This window comes from Physeter macrocephalus, chromosome 16 (assembly GCF_002837175.3).
Source record: "Physeter macrocephalus isolate SW-GA chromosome 16, ASM283717v5, whole genome shotgun sequence".
Taxonomy (NCBI): Eukaryota; Metazoa; Chordata; class Mammalia; order Artiodactyla; family Physeteridae; genus Physeter; species Physeter macrocephalus.
The window spans coordinates 58,214,179-58,229,367 of NC_041229.1; the positions used below are offsets into that span (position 1 = coordinate 58,214,179).

Here is a 15,189-nt window from a genome sequence, read left to right on the forward strand (position 1 = left end):
GTTAGATGAGGAAATTAAGAGTCAGAGGGATTAAAAGATGTTTCCCAAGAGTATGCAGCTTATGAATTCTGAAAACAGAAAAGCATCTCCTTTGTATAGGCAAAAAAATATGAAACACCTTTTTAAGCAAAGAATGATAACAGATGATGACTTTTTAATTTTGTCACCAATGCTGTAATTTTTTGAAATATATAAAGCATTAAGGTTTTTGTTACTGAAACAGAATTCATATCATAAAATTTACCCTTTTCAAGTGTACAATTCAGTGGTTTTTAATTGCAACAACACCACCACCCTATTTTAGAACATTTCATCACCCCTAAAAGAAACCCTGTACCCATTAGCCATCACTCTCCAACCCATGCCTTAACAACCACTAATATTCTTTCTGTCTCTATAGATTTGCCTATTCTGAACATTTTGTGTAAATGGAATCATATAACATGTGGCCTTCTGTGTTTGGCTTCATTTATTTTGCATAACATTTCAAGGTTCATCCATGTTGTAGCATGTATCAGTATTTCATTCCTTTTCATGGCTGAAAAATATTCCATCATATGGATATATCACATATCATTTAACCATTCATCACATGATAGACCTTTTTGGTTATTATGAATAATGCTGCTATGAACATTTGTACAAGTTTTTGTGTGGACACACAGTTTTAATTCACTTGAGTAGATACCTAGGAGTGGAAGTGCTGGGTAAATTTGTTTAATTTTTTGAAGCACTGCCACACTGTTTTCAAAGTGAGCACATCATTTTACATTCCCTACAGCAATGTATGAGGGTTCAATTTCTCCACATTCTTGCTAACACTTGTTATGGTCTGGCATCAAGTTTTAAATGGTTCAAATACCAACAATCAACTCTTTTCACCCAGCTCTCAAGCTTCATTTTCATTACATTGATCTTGTCATGTGTCAAATACAATAAAAACATGCATAATTTTACTCTAAACATTAAGCCTTAAAAAAAATCTGTTAAATAAATCAGCTTTGTAAGCCATTCTTTTAATTAAGTGAATATTTCATTCCTTTATTTTATCCAGGTTTCCCCCCTCCCTCTATTACATTCTATCATAATATCCTGTGACTCTCTGCCTAGCTATTACAATCATTAAGTATTTTATTTTTTCTGTATTTATTTGTCTTTCTATTCCAGTAGAATATAAGGGCCATGAGGACTTTTTCTGCATTGTATCACTAGTGCATAATAGTGCCAAGCATGTAGTAGGTGCTCAATAAATATTTGCTAAATAAACACATGAATAAATAAATGTATACTTCTGTTTGACTTTTACAATTTGCAGTCATGTTTTATGTATTTTAGAAATAATAGTAATTTTAAAATTCACTGGCTTTTAAGGTTACAAACATATTAAAAACAACAACAACAAATAAACATGTGGGCCTCATCAAAGTTGCCAAGAAACCACACAATCTGATTGGGTATAGTGGACTAGCACCAACCGTGCAGGCCAGTGACATTAGCATGACATTTTCACAGAAGTAGGGAGCCCTCCTCATGCACTGTGCCTGCAGTAATACAATCATGCCTCCCAATAACCTGAAAGTAGCAAATTTTCAATATTTTTTCAGAACATAAAAATGTTCTCTGATAGCTTTTATGGCAAATAAAAAAACTATTACCCCAATCTGTCCCCTAACTACCATTTTGACCATCACAGAAAAGCAGATTTCTGACTAATTTTGCTTGCATAGGCGTGTAACAAAACTGCTTCCCACAAAATCTTTGTAAAGTGCTATGCTCCAAGAAGTGTGCCATAATTATCCTGCACCTCCTGCATTCTTCCTGGTATTCTGGTCACATACTCCCAGGGGATGTGTACTTGATATGAGAAGTACAAAAATATGTGGTTATTGCTTCTTTCTATATGAAAAAATCCTCATCTAAATATATTTTTTTAAATAAAGGAGATATGCTTTCTCAAAAAGTAAATATTTATAAATGGCCATTATAAATAAACTTCCCTTTTATTTTAAACACCCATTTTCAAGAACACTATGAAACAAATATTTAATTCTCTTTTCAAGGCAGGAAGTAAAAATGGAAATAAGTAAACTACCCTCCAGGATATCTTGACTGAACCCAGCTCACCCATAAAATCTACTGTTCCAGTTGGTTATATTCATCAACATATAGGTCTGTATACTACAAGTTTATGTTAGGAAACGGGAATGCCACATGGTAGTGTGTTAGATGGGTAAAAACTGGACAAGGTGGCTTTCACCTCAGATATAATGTTATTATATTAACATTCATATATTAGTCAAAGGAAGGTAAGAACATGCTTACTCATAGCAGCTTTTCCAAAAAAATTGCTTATCGCATTCCCTTTCCCTGGTGCCTTGTTGCCTACCGAAGATGCCTAAAAGCATAGAAAAAGAAAACACACATGATTTTTTTTTCTAGTGTTTAGGCTGTTCTTCAAGTAGCAGTCAAAAAATCTCTTCAATAGCAGAGCACACTCTCATGATCATACAGTCTCTATATTATCATGCCAAAACATGTAGGCACTAGATATAAGAACAAATCCAGACCAGATAGTATTTGGTGTTAATCGCCAAAGCTTAGTTTCCCCCGGTTTTTATAAAATTATTATCCATGAACATGTCTAAACTTTTTTAGAGTACATTTAAAAACTACTTAGTTTGACAGAATTAAAACACATCAGAGGCAACATGGTACAAAATGGGGAAAAAACCTCCAAAACATTACATTTGTAATCATCCTAAGTGGAACTGAATGCTGGTTCCACCACGTAATAGCAATATGACATCTAAATTACTTAACAAGATGATAATAGCTCCCTCACAGAAGTGATAAGAGGATTTTAGCAAAGACGAAACGATTGGCACACAGTAGGAGCCCCATAATTGTCAGTGCTTTCCCTCTCCCTCTCCTCTCCTTTCCCAAAGTGGAAGCTTTAAAATGACAATAATGGTAATAATAATAATAATGGCAATAATTATGCTTTTCTAGATTATTTTTAGTAGTATCTTAGGAGACTTTTCTTAAGTCAACACACTTAAGTTAGTTCAGATGACTGAACAATAAAAAACTAAGGAAAGGGATGAAAGAAAAAAAACAAGAAAAATTCATTAAATAGAATGAGAATGTTAAATACACTGGCAAAGCCCAAAATATAGATATTCCCAAATAACATACTGCTAATATACAATTCTTTGCATTATTTCAACTGGGTCTCACAATAATCTTGTGATGTGTACAGGGCAGGCATTACATTTTACAGGAGAATCTGAGGCTTGGTGAGAAGCATTATTGAAAGAAAAAGGACTACTTCAGGTGAGAATATCAAGAATTAAAGGATTTACACTAAAGCAAAAGAACAGAACTAAATATCAGAACCTTAAATAATTAAACTACTACCACTGGAATTATTAAATGCTTTTCTAGTTACCCATTCTGAGCTGTAAAAGCATATTTTTAAAGAAGACTTACATTCGTTACTTCTTTAGCCTCTGTTTTGGTTTCCTTGTTGGCATCTTGGGTTTTAGAAGCAGCTTTAGAAGCAAACATGCCCATGATTCCTTTGGGCTGCTGGGAACTCTGTTTGGGGATAGGTGGGCCATGACCATTGGTGGTCAACTTATTACTGGCTTGTGTCTCAGGTGATACCGGAAGATGTGACTGCTCAAACTTTTCAGAAGATGAGGATTCAGCAGGAGCTCTAGGGACAGCAGCTGCACACTGGATGGCACTAAACCTGAGGACAGAAATGTTACATTAAATTAATTGATGTCAACATCAAACCTTATTTTTAAACTCTTGCTTCTTTCCCACAATACTTTCTAACCCTAATACTATAAAATGAGAAAATTTTAGAACTAGAATGGATTTTAGAAATTAGTTTGTGCAACAAGTACTGGAGAGGAGTGAGTGAAGTCCTAGATTATACATCTTGTTAGTAATAAAACTAAGATTGGACGGTGTCTTCTACCAAGCCATATGGGTATTCTTGCTTTTTTGAAAAAAGCATCCTAATTCAAAATAGTAAGAATACACCAAACAATAATAAAACATTAATAATTTCACCATCTTTGGTAAACCAAATGGTTATCTCTTATTTTTAAAGACCTTCAACGTATAGGGCTAGCAATACCACAAATACTGACTGAATCAAAATTAAGAGCTTTAAATATTAACAAATTTCCTGGCAACTCTCCTGGACAGAATGGATCATGCTTTAAAACATGGAATAAGCTGGGAACAGAGCCACTGGCTTCTATAACCTGTGGTCCTTTAAAGTCAATTATTTAATAACTTATAATAATCCCAACTAAGAGCACCAGAAGTGTATGCCTATAGCCAAGTGAAGAAATTTGGAACAATTCGCACGACGTATTAAAGGGAACATTCATCTCTTCTTCTCTAATCATTGTAGATGTGCCTGTTTCAAAAAAATCCATAATGTAACGTCCTACATTGTGAATGGGTAACTGATCCAGCCTTGTCAAACAGTTGTACTTAAAGCAAAGTTTTCCAACGTTTCCTAACAAAGAAGAACATTTTATTTCCCTCAGTCTTTTGCTTATCGAGGGTAGGTAAGAGCTCCTTGAAGGTAAGTATATTATTCACCTTTTGTATTTCAGGCACCCAGTACAAGACCTGGCACAGAGAAATACAGGTTGAAAGAAAGATTATTTAAGTCACTGAAAGTGAGGCTTCTGGCTTCTCTCCTTTCTTTAGTGTATCATCTCAACTTGGGGTGGGAGAAGACGGAGGTTAAGAAACTATGTGGTGATAGCAATTATCTTACAGATCAACCAGGCACAACTCTGAGATTAACTGGCCTAAGATAAAAAATCCCTGATAATATCACTTAATTTCTGAAGTAACTTTACACTGAACAGCCCTGAGCTAGAGTCCACAGCTCCAAAAACCTTCCACTGATTTATTACAGTCCATATAGAAAACCCCACATTAACAAAAATATTTTGTGCATCAGAGTTAAGAACAGACGGAAATCATTTCCTTTCACTCACCACTCTTCCTCTCTGGCCCTGCAGTGCTTCCATGTACAAGGAAAGAGAGCAATGTTTTATTTCATTGTCAACATCTAAAGTTGGCCCCGAGACAACTCTTTCTCCATTCGGTCTACATTCCACACCTTAGGGTCAGGACCAGGAATTGGCAATGAGGAAGAGACCAGGTTAGGTTGGGAACATGTCCGAAGAGAGAAGAATCTGCTCAATCTAAAATTTCAACTTTCTTCCTGTCACAACACTTCTTAAAACACATGAAACAATGTGTCAGATCTCAGTTGGCCCATGATTCTCAGGACCAAATACAAACTCCTTTCCTGGAGATAAATTCCTCACATTTCTACCAAGGATACTTTAAGTATTTAAGTAAAGTTTCATTAAACTGCTTCCTACTATCACATTTCTACTTGCCATGTTTATTTTAGCGGTCCCTATGCAAATTTCATTTTGGACTTTTGAGTCACTTTTATTCTTGTTTGCTTACTTACTAGATACAACAGAATTGATTTTTAGAGTTTGACATACCACAACCAGATTTTAATACAGATTATTTTTGAAATCTAATAATACAACTTACATAAACATATCTGAGTGTTAATGTTTTCTTATAATCCTTCCCTAAAAGACACCAGACATAAATTACTCTTTAGCTGTATATTCATTATTTATCTAATAAATATTTGTATGCCTATTATACCAAGGTTTTGAGCTTAAGAAAAAAAAAGAACCAATGTCTACCATTAATTCATTCAACATTTACTGAATGCTTACCATTTGCCAGGCACCATTTTGGGTATACAGTGGTTAACAAAATAGACATGATCCCTATGTTCATGGAACTTACAGAAATTATTTTTGGCAATCTTATACTTATTTCTCCTCAAGGACCCAACTTTATCAGTTATCCCATCCCCCCCAGTATCTTCAACCATTTCTTCTTTTTATAGCTCTTTCCTAATAATACAAGTTCAAGGCATTCTCAACTTTAAAAATGTATATAGGGCTTCCCTGGTGGCGCAGGGGTTGAGAATCTGCCTGCCGACGCAGGGGACGCAGGTTCGTGCCCTGGGCCAGGAGGATCCCACGTGCCGCGAAGCAGCTGGGCCCGTGAGCCGTGGCCGCTGAGCCTGCGCGTCCGGAGCCTGTGCTCCACAGCGGGAGAGGCCACAGTGGTGACAGGCCTGCGTACAGCAAAAAAAAAAAAAAAAAAGTATATATATCCTCCCTGAGCCTCAATTCCTCTGTAGCAGGTTACCTCTCTTTTTCCTCCATCTTACTGTCAAATTTCTTGGAAAGTTGTCCCTATCTGCTGTCTCACTTCCTTATATCCCTATCTACCCAGTTGACCAGAAGCGGTTGCTCCACTGAAACTGCTCTTACCAAGGCCATCACTTTTCAGTTCCTGTTTTACTCAGCTTCTCAGCAAGGTTTGATAGTGTCAACCAGTCCCTCCTTCTTGAAACTCTCTTCTTAGTTTTTAGAACTCCAGACACTCTCATGATTTTCCTCTTATCTCTGGCTGCTCCCTCTTAGGTCCCTCTTTTCTGCCCACCCCTTAAAAAAACAGCTGTCACTTAAATAGTGCTTACTGTGTGCCAAGCACTGTTCTAAGTGCTTTACATATATTAATTCATTTAATCCTCTACAACCCTGAGGCTGATACTAATTTTATTAGTTTCATTTCACTGATGAGGAAACTCAAGCAGAGAGGTTAAATAATTTGCCCAAGGCGTTACACAGCTAGTAATTGTGGCTGGAGTTTAATAACTTTCTGCCCTTCTTTCAGTCTATGCATTCTCTCTGCATGACTGTATCTACTGCTGTAGCCCAATTAATTATCTATTTTCTCTGATTCCAAAATCTCTATCTTTACCCTCAGATTTCTCTCCTTAGCTCTAGATTCCCCTAGCTATTGCAAAGGACACCTCCACCTGGACTCCCCACAGGGTACTAAAACTCAACATGTCCAAAGCCAATTCAACATCCTTCCCTTCTCCCAAAGCCTGCTCCTCCTCATATATTCCTCTTCTTAGTGATGGTACCATTATCCATCCAGCAATTCAAGCCAGAAACACGGCCATCATCCTTAATACCATGAACCCCACCCCCATCCCCACCATACACACTCTCCTGGTCCCTAACCACTACCACACCATCCAGGTTTTGATGGTATTACCCTTTAACCTCTGTACCTCTCCATTTCCAACACCACTACTATACTTCAGATAACTGTCATCTCCACCCTGAATCACTGCAACATTTCTCCTTCCTGATGGCCTTGCCTTCAGATTATTCCCTTCAGATCCATTTTCACCATCACAGTCAGAGTGATATTTTTATCATGCAATTCTGATCATTTCAATCATCTGCTTCAAAATCTTCAGTGGCTCCCCTGTGCCCTTGGAATAAAGCCTAAACTCCTTATCCTAGTAGTCAAGCATAGAGTCTGATTCCTTGCATCATTATTTTCTGCCTCTCACTCTAATTTCCAGCCATAGAAAACTACTGTGGTTCTGTACAAGCACCATGTGGTCTCTCAGCCTTGTCCTTACTCTCCCACTTCCCTCTGACTGGCTACTTCTACTAGGCCTTCAGGCCTCAACTTCAATGCCGTACCCTTCAAGAAGCCACCTCTGTCTTGCCTCCTCACTCCACCCCAACCAAAAAGGGGGGATGAGTGTCCCCCAACATCCTCCCACACTCTTATTCATATTGTAGCACTGTCACACTATACTGTAATTGCCTCCCATAGGATCATCAGTTCCATAAGCAGGTACTGGGCCATATTCACTCTATAGTATGTGGCATGTCACACATACTCATCAGATCTTTGTTGAATTAATTCAAATTATCCTGCTTAGTACCTATCAAAGTAGTAGGTGTTCACTATATGTCTGGGGATCTGGCCTGAACCCTCCATATGACCTCACAATGTAGGCATTTGACCAAAGCTCAAAAGAGTTTAAGTAACTTGTCCAAAGCTACTGGGCCATGAGCAACAAAGCCAAAAATCAAGCCCATGACCATCAGTTTCCAAAACCCATGTGCATTATAGTCCACCTCCTCCCTGTGCTGTGAAAGATACAAAAGATGAACAAGATCTGATCCTGGCTGTGGAAGATCAACTGATTTTGTATGGAAGGTAGAGGAATATTAAATTAGGAACAGTTTTTTGAAGGATAACCTTTGAACTGGCTCTTGACAGATGGGTAGGATTTAGACAAGCAGAGACTGGGGTAAAGGAGTAATGAGGGGGCCCAACAAACAACATTTCTGGTAGTAGTGACAGAATAAATACATCAGAAATAGATTTATGGGGAGTCTACTGAGGTTTTCAGTATGGGTTGTGGCTGCTATTTTTCACCTTATGATGTACTAATAAAACCAGGCATGTGTCTTACTGCAAGATAAATGGGGTTTTACTAGACTTGGCGTTCACTCTTAAGAGGCAGCCACTGTGTAAACATCTTACAAAATCAATTCGTAAAGAAGCCCACAAGAAACATTAAGGATCTCACTTGCTGCAGTTCTGCAAGTTGCTTTTAAGGATGTCATAGTCGGTATTGAACAGAGGCCCACTGTCCTTTAGCATGGCTTTCTGGATGCTGTACACATGTACACTGGCAGTCACAGCTAGCTTGGACTTCACTGCTACAAGTCAACAGGAAAAGCAGTCTGTTAATACACAAACTTCATAGCATGTGGGGAGTTTAACAAGAAACCCTTCTGCATTAAAACCATTTGTAATCTGTGGTGGTCCAAAAAGCTCTAAAAGGCCAGTCTTATATACAGTATGATATTAACTCTTCTGTCTGTGACAAGGACATTATGAAAGGTAGGTGGTGGTGAGTCAGTTCTCAGTACTGTGAAGGTATCACTCATCCAGTGGACACTCAGTAAATATTAATGAATAATTGATGATACTATGATGTGGTTTTTTTTTTTATCCCCCCAGTCAGGGAAGAATCTTATACTCTAGCATATAAACATAGCAACTGAGGAATAAGTAATTTCTGAGAAGTCTTGTTTATATAATTCAATTTTAGTTTACAAAAAGAAACTCTATATAACAAAAATACTACTAACCAGATGAGTCTGCAGAGGAAATACAGAAAAGAACATCACAAGAACAAATTTTAGGTTCCATGAAGGAAGGGACCATGCCTAACTTGTTCCAAGTCTCTAGTGCCTAGCACAGAGCTTGACACAGAGTAGATACTCACTATGTATCTACTGAATGAATAAATCTACCACTGTGGAAATTCAGAAAGAAAATATTGGACATTTCCACCACCTTGAATACATCAAAGTTAATTTATAAGAAAACAACTCCACTGGTAGGCATCTTTATATACAAAGTACAACAGTGCAGATTTTGTCTTGAGACATAATCCAAGATCACGTGGCTGACTATTACAAAATTCCTTTGAATTGGGTATTAAAAAATAGAACAGTAGCATTAATAGTCTTGAAATGGGTAGACGAAATTAATTTAGAAGTTATACTAAGTTTTTTTGACTTCAGAAAAGCATTCTTTAATTTTCTTCCTAAAAAAACTGTTATGGAATACAACACAATATTTAGAGACCATTGTCTTTTGACAGTTGATGAGGTATTCCAATATGGTAGTCATAATAGTTTTTTACATGTCTGTCACAGTTTTGAAATCCCGTGATAAAAGCGCTTTATAAATGTCAGCATCCATTGGCCTTAAAAATGGGAAATTAGTGTAGTATCGTATTTTAACATGTTTCAGAAATTACTAATAAAAAGAATACATGGCTCTCCCATAAAACAGCTAAATATATATGAGATGTTAATGACACTGATGCCATAAGAGGAAAAACTTGGGCTTCCCTGGTGGCGCAGTGGTTGAGAATCTGCCTGCCAATGCAGGGGACACAGGTTCAAGCCCTGGTCTGGGAAGATTCCACATGCCGTGGAGCAACTAGGCCCGTGAGCCACAACTACTGAGCCTGCACGTCTAGAGCTTGTGCTCCACAGCAAGAGAGGCCGCGACAGTGAGAGTCCCGCGCACCGCGATGAAGAGTGGCCCCCGCTCGCCACAACTAGAGAAAGCCCACGCACAGAAACGAAGACCCAACACAGCCAAAAATAAATAGATAAATAAATTTTTTTTAAAAAAGAGGAAAAACTTGCTAAATTGCTATACTTACCTTCCAATTTATCTTCTCTCACTACTGCAACCTTGTGGCACTGTAACAAAATAACACTTCATTGGTATTTAAAGTAGTACAACTTGCAATTTTAACGTTTCCTTGCCAAAAATTCATTTGCACTTGGATGTGAAATCATCAATATTAGATACCCCTGAAAATGTATGTTACAGTTTAATAAAGTCAGACTCATTTTTAACTTGCTTACTTTGAAACTTCTCAATCAGGTTAAGGAAAGTGAGAGAGTGTAGATATCAGTACCAAAAAAACCCCCAAAACTCAAAAAAACATAGCAGCTCAAACTAGTGTGAGGAAAAGAGGACTTTTTACTAAGTAATGTAATGAGAATTACTGTATAATCATATAGAACCAGATAAAAATTGGATCTCTCACACCATACAAAAAAAATAAATTCTAAACGGATCAGAGATCTAAATGTAAAGAATGAAACATATATATATACACACACATATATATATATATATATATATATAATATGCACAGGAAGAAAATATGGGTGAATTCTTCTATAAACTAATATAACCTGAGAATGAGGAAAAGTTTCTTGACTATAATTCAAAATCCAGAAGTAACTAAAATAATCCATAAAAACTAAAAAGTCATTTTTGGATAATGAAAAAAAAAACTTTAAGCAATGTAAAAAGACAAATGGTAAAGTGGGAAAAATATCTGCAACTTACATCACAAAGGGTTAATGTATAGCTTCTAAAATAGAGAAAATAAAGACTAACTATCCTTTTGAAAATTGGCAAGAGGTATGAAGAAACAGTTCACAGAAGAGAAATGCAGATGACCCTGAAACAGGACCACATGTACTGTGTAGAAACAGATGCTCTCCTACATTGCTGGTAGGAATGAAAAATGGAGAGGTATTTGGCAATACCCAACAAAGTTTATATATATCCTACTTCTAAGAACGTAACCCTAAAACACACTGGCAAAAATATACAAAACACATATACACTGAGCTATTCACTGCAGCACTATATGTAATAGCCAAAGATTGTAAATAAATAAAATAACTATCAATAAGGGACTGCTAAATAAACTAAGGTATATCCATCAATGTAGGATCATGTGGCTATAATAAAGAATGAGAAACATTTCTATAACTGCAACAGAGTGATGCTCGGGATAACTTAGAAACCTTAAACGGTTTTCAGTCATCATACGGTTAGTAAAATTGCTGGTTTTGCTTTTCTAAATCTCATATATTTGGCTAAAGCAAATAAATATTTATTTTAATGTTAGGAACAACCAAAATTCACAACATAAGAAAAAAAAACAATATAAAATCAATAAGTTTTTTAAAAATATAATTGTAAATTTGAACTGGGAATTTGGTGTGTCTTCATAATGCATTTTCTCTTAAAAAAAGCATTCTTAAAAATGTCATGTTCTGCAAAATTGTACAATAAAAATTACAGAGCTTATGAGAAAAAGAGCATTAGGAACTAATCACTCAAACCTATGTAACAGGAGCCCTAAAAACAATAATTGGTACCCTCAGGAGAAAATATCACAGCCCAGACAGTTCAATGTGACTAAACGCTGCCTTAGGGGATATTAGAAATGCATAAAAACAACGCAGTGGAAATGCCAGTGCTAAAACAATGTAGACCAGAGTAGAGCTATGGTTCAGGGGGATCCTATTCAGGGGGACACAGGAGTTGAGTTCAGCATCCATAAACCCAGAGCCTGGCTGGGGGCAAGCCCCTTGAGCTTTTTATCAGTTAAAGAAAAAGGGAAAACATAGCTAGTTGATGAGAGAAAGTTCTTCTTTATAGAAACATTCCAGCCAATAAATCCAGAAGGAATGACAGAATTAGAACATCACTATTTTGTAACTCCTAGTGAATTAATGATCTAGGCAATGATAAAAATCAATCTCAGCTAAAATCATTAGATGAAAAGCCAATGGGGGACCTAATAAAGAATGGATCAAGCTAATAACCTCTAATATCACAAAAAGAATCAACCAAACATTTCCTTGAAATTTTCAAAAATTCTCTGGAAGACTCTCCAGGATGAGATTAGAAGGAGGCTTTTACTTTCTATGTATTATCAAGCATTTTTTACAATAATGATTGTTGGAAAAATAGAAATTATTCGTATGTTTAAAAACCCATACAAAGCCTGTGTATCTTTTTTTCTTTCTAGAAACACTTAAAACTTAAAAAAGAAATGAGAAAGAATAAGAACAAAACCTGACATTATGCTTAATGATCTGCCTTTTCTTAGCCTGGCTCTCTTAAAAGAAAAAAGCATGGATAAGCATCCACACTTCGTCAGTAATTAATTCTACAGGGTTCCACAGGGCAGGGCTCTAAAATTCCCACAACCGCTTCAACCACAGGAACCCTACTCTTAATATATTTTATATTTTAGGATTCCAAGATTTCATTTGATAACACGTTCTGCTGCTTTAAAAAAAAGCTGGGCAAAAAAAAAAAAGCTGGGCAGAATTTAAATGCCCTCTTAAACTTAGAAGGCTTTATACAAGCAAACCACAGCAGAGAAGTTTTTAATTGATCATGGGTTACACATCTTTTTGAAAAATGGTCTCAAATAAATGCACTGAGGAACACAATTTGAATGTACTTTCTTTCTTTTTTTTTTTTTTTCTTGCGGTACGCGGGCCTCTCACTGTTGTGGCCTTTCCCGTTGCGGGGCACAGGCTCCGGACACGCAGGCTCAGCGGCCATGGCTCACGGGCCCAGCCACTCCGCGGCATGTGGGATCTTCCCAGACCGGGGCACGAACCCGTATCCCCTGCATCGGCAAGCGGACTCTCAACCACTGCGCCACCAGGGAAGCCCCAGGGAAGCCCCTGAATGTACTTCCAAGGGTTCACCCAAAAATCCCTTGAACCCTAAAGACCATTCAAGAATCTGAAATTAAGAACCTCTGTCATATGGGTTAGAATAAAAATCTACAACTTTGGGCTTCCCTGGTGGCGCAGTGGTTGAGAGTCCACCTGCCGATGCAGGGGGCAAGGGTGCGTGCCCTGGTCCGGGAGGATCTCACGTGCCGCAGAGCGGCTGGGCCCGTGAGCCATGGCCGCTGAGCCTGTGCGTCCGGAGCCTGTGCTCTGCAACGGGAGAGGCCGCAACAGTAAGAGGCCCGCGTACCGCAAAAAAAAAAAAAAAAAAATCTGTGAACACTGAAAATTTCATAAATATGTCAACATATGCATTTTTCTTTCAGATTCTCAAGGAATCAGTGACCAAAAAAAGAATAGAAACCACTGCTTTAAAGGTACATAGTGATTCCCAGGTAAAGAATTGACTATGACTAAATGGAAGGCTTTGACTAAACTCAAGAAAGAGACAGAAGGGAGCTGATTAACCCTGGAAACAAAAGAAGGCATTCAGATGCAAACTTTGGCAGAATCCATTCAAGGGCCATACAGGGAGAGGATTCTGGTCAGGTTTATTTCTGAGAGCAAATGAATCAGGTGTGCTTAATCTGGTTTCAGATATATAATGACATCTGATTCCATCTACACTTGCAAATATCTTAATTAACATCTGGCTTGCCAAACAGCTTACCAACAAGAACAGAATATGCTAGTCAGAGAATATAAGGATCTGATACCCCTAGCAGTTTTGTTTCTCCTTGTAAATTACTAAATCTTCATTCCAGTTTTGAATCTCACATGCTTGGGACTCTATTGATACAAGACAAATCCAGTCAGTATTTTGATAAATCTGGCTTCTGAATTTATGAATCTTAGGGAAAGTCAAAAGGGAAGAGGAGAACATGTATCAGTGGATCTCTGAGAAGGAGTCTTGATCATTGGGCTAAATTCTCTAGGGCTGGTGGGTATGGGAGCAAAAGAACCTTCAGGTAAGAGGTCTGGGAAGTAAGAACAGAGGAGGTGTGCCTCAGTTTGGGGAGGAAGCAAAAGAGGAGGAATTATCAAAGTTCCAAGGATCAGTCTAGTACGGGAGAAGGAATGGAGTTATCTCAGCAGAGCTTCTGGGATGAAAGTTCAGATTAAAATCAAGTTCACTTTAAAAAAAAAAACATTGTAATTGCTGAACACCTGAGTTTGTGGCTTGACATTCGAACGGGCTGAAAATTAACCACTGTTGTCCCCAATATACCTTCAAAAGGAAGAAAGAGGAATAAGAGAAGCAGTTCCGAATGTCTTGTTGCCTAGGAAAATTGCACAATAATGATAGTCTCTGTATCACAGCCAAGATATTACCCACAATTCTCAAGAGTTTTAGGTTTAGTCTAAAAATCCAAAATTATCACCATCTTCAAGTAGCTTTTTAAAATTTCCATAATACTGAATCTTGATGTTTTTGCCCTGTGTTGTGTTATATAACACTATTTATAGCTCTAACACATTTAAACTCATAATAAGATTCTGAGAACTTACGGATTGTCCATTCTGAATGAGACTGCCAGACACTAAATAAGTGACATGCAGTTGGGCTCCTGAATTTTCCTTTCGCTTCCTTTCAACATAATCATACAGCATCCTGTTACAAACAAAAGGCACAAGTAAGTCATTAGTAAAAGTTTACCTCATCAACTCTTAATTCATGACTTAAAAGTTAGATATATTAAATCTGACAGTCCATCAAATATTCTACAGAATATTTTTGCTCTGTCCATGGACAAAGAGTTAAAAAAAGATGAATAGAACATAGGGGTTGGGGTCAACTTGTATTGAGCTGGCACAGTGACCAAGCAACTGAAAGAAAAGAAATCTAATAATTGGTCAAGTGGGACTGAGCCTGCACTAAAAGAGGCAAAGACATATAATGGACAGAATAATCAATCAAGGATAAGTTCAGTTACTATCTAGCCATCTGATCCTGGATAAATTAATTAGTTTTTCTAGGCCTCTTTCTATCCTGAGGTATAATCTGGGAGGGCTGTACAAGATTGGCAATTCTCTGTTAATCTGAGATTCCTGTGGCCATCCATAACCCTCCATCCCG

General features: G+C 37.4%; 1 protein-coding gene across 9 annotated transcripts in view; it reads right to left on the minus strand.

Annotated features, from left to right (window-relative positions):
* The window catches only part of POLD3 (DNA polymerase delta 3, accessory subunit), an 83,895-nt gene that overhangs the window by 17,894 nt on the left and 50,812 nt on the right, over window positions 1–15,189 (minus strand). For all 9 annotated transcript variants that reach the window (XR_008619630.1, XM_055091658.1, XM_055091656.1 and 6 more), the window contains 5 exons: window positions 14,622–14,724; window positions 10,211–10,250; window positions 8,552–8,684; window positions 3,490–3,754; window positions 2,323–2,395 (listed from right to left, as the gene is read on the minus strand). Coding sequence is in view for 8 of the 9 variants with exons in the window: in XM_055091653.1 (XP_054947628.1) it covers window positions 2,323–2,395; window positions 3,490–3,754; window positions 8,552–8,684; window positions 10,211–10,250; window positions 14,622–14,724 (614 nt within the window). In the remaining variant the exon portion in view is untranslated. The remainder of the gene's footprint in view (window positions 1–2,322; window positions 2,396–3,489; window positions 3,755–8,551; window positions 8,685–10,210; window positions 10,251–14,621; window positions 14,725–15,189) is intronic.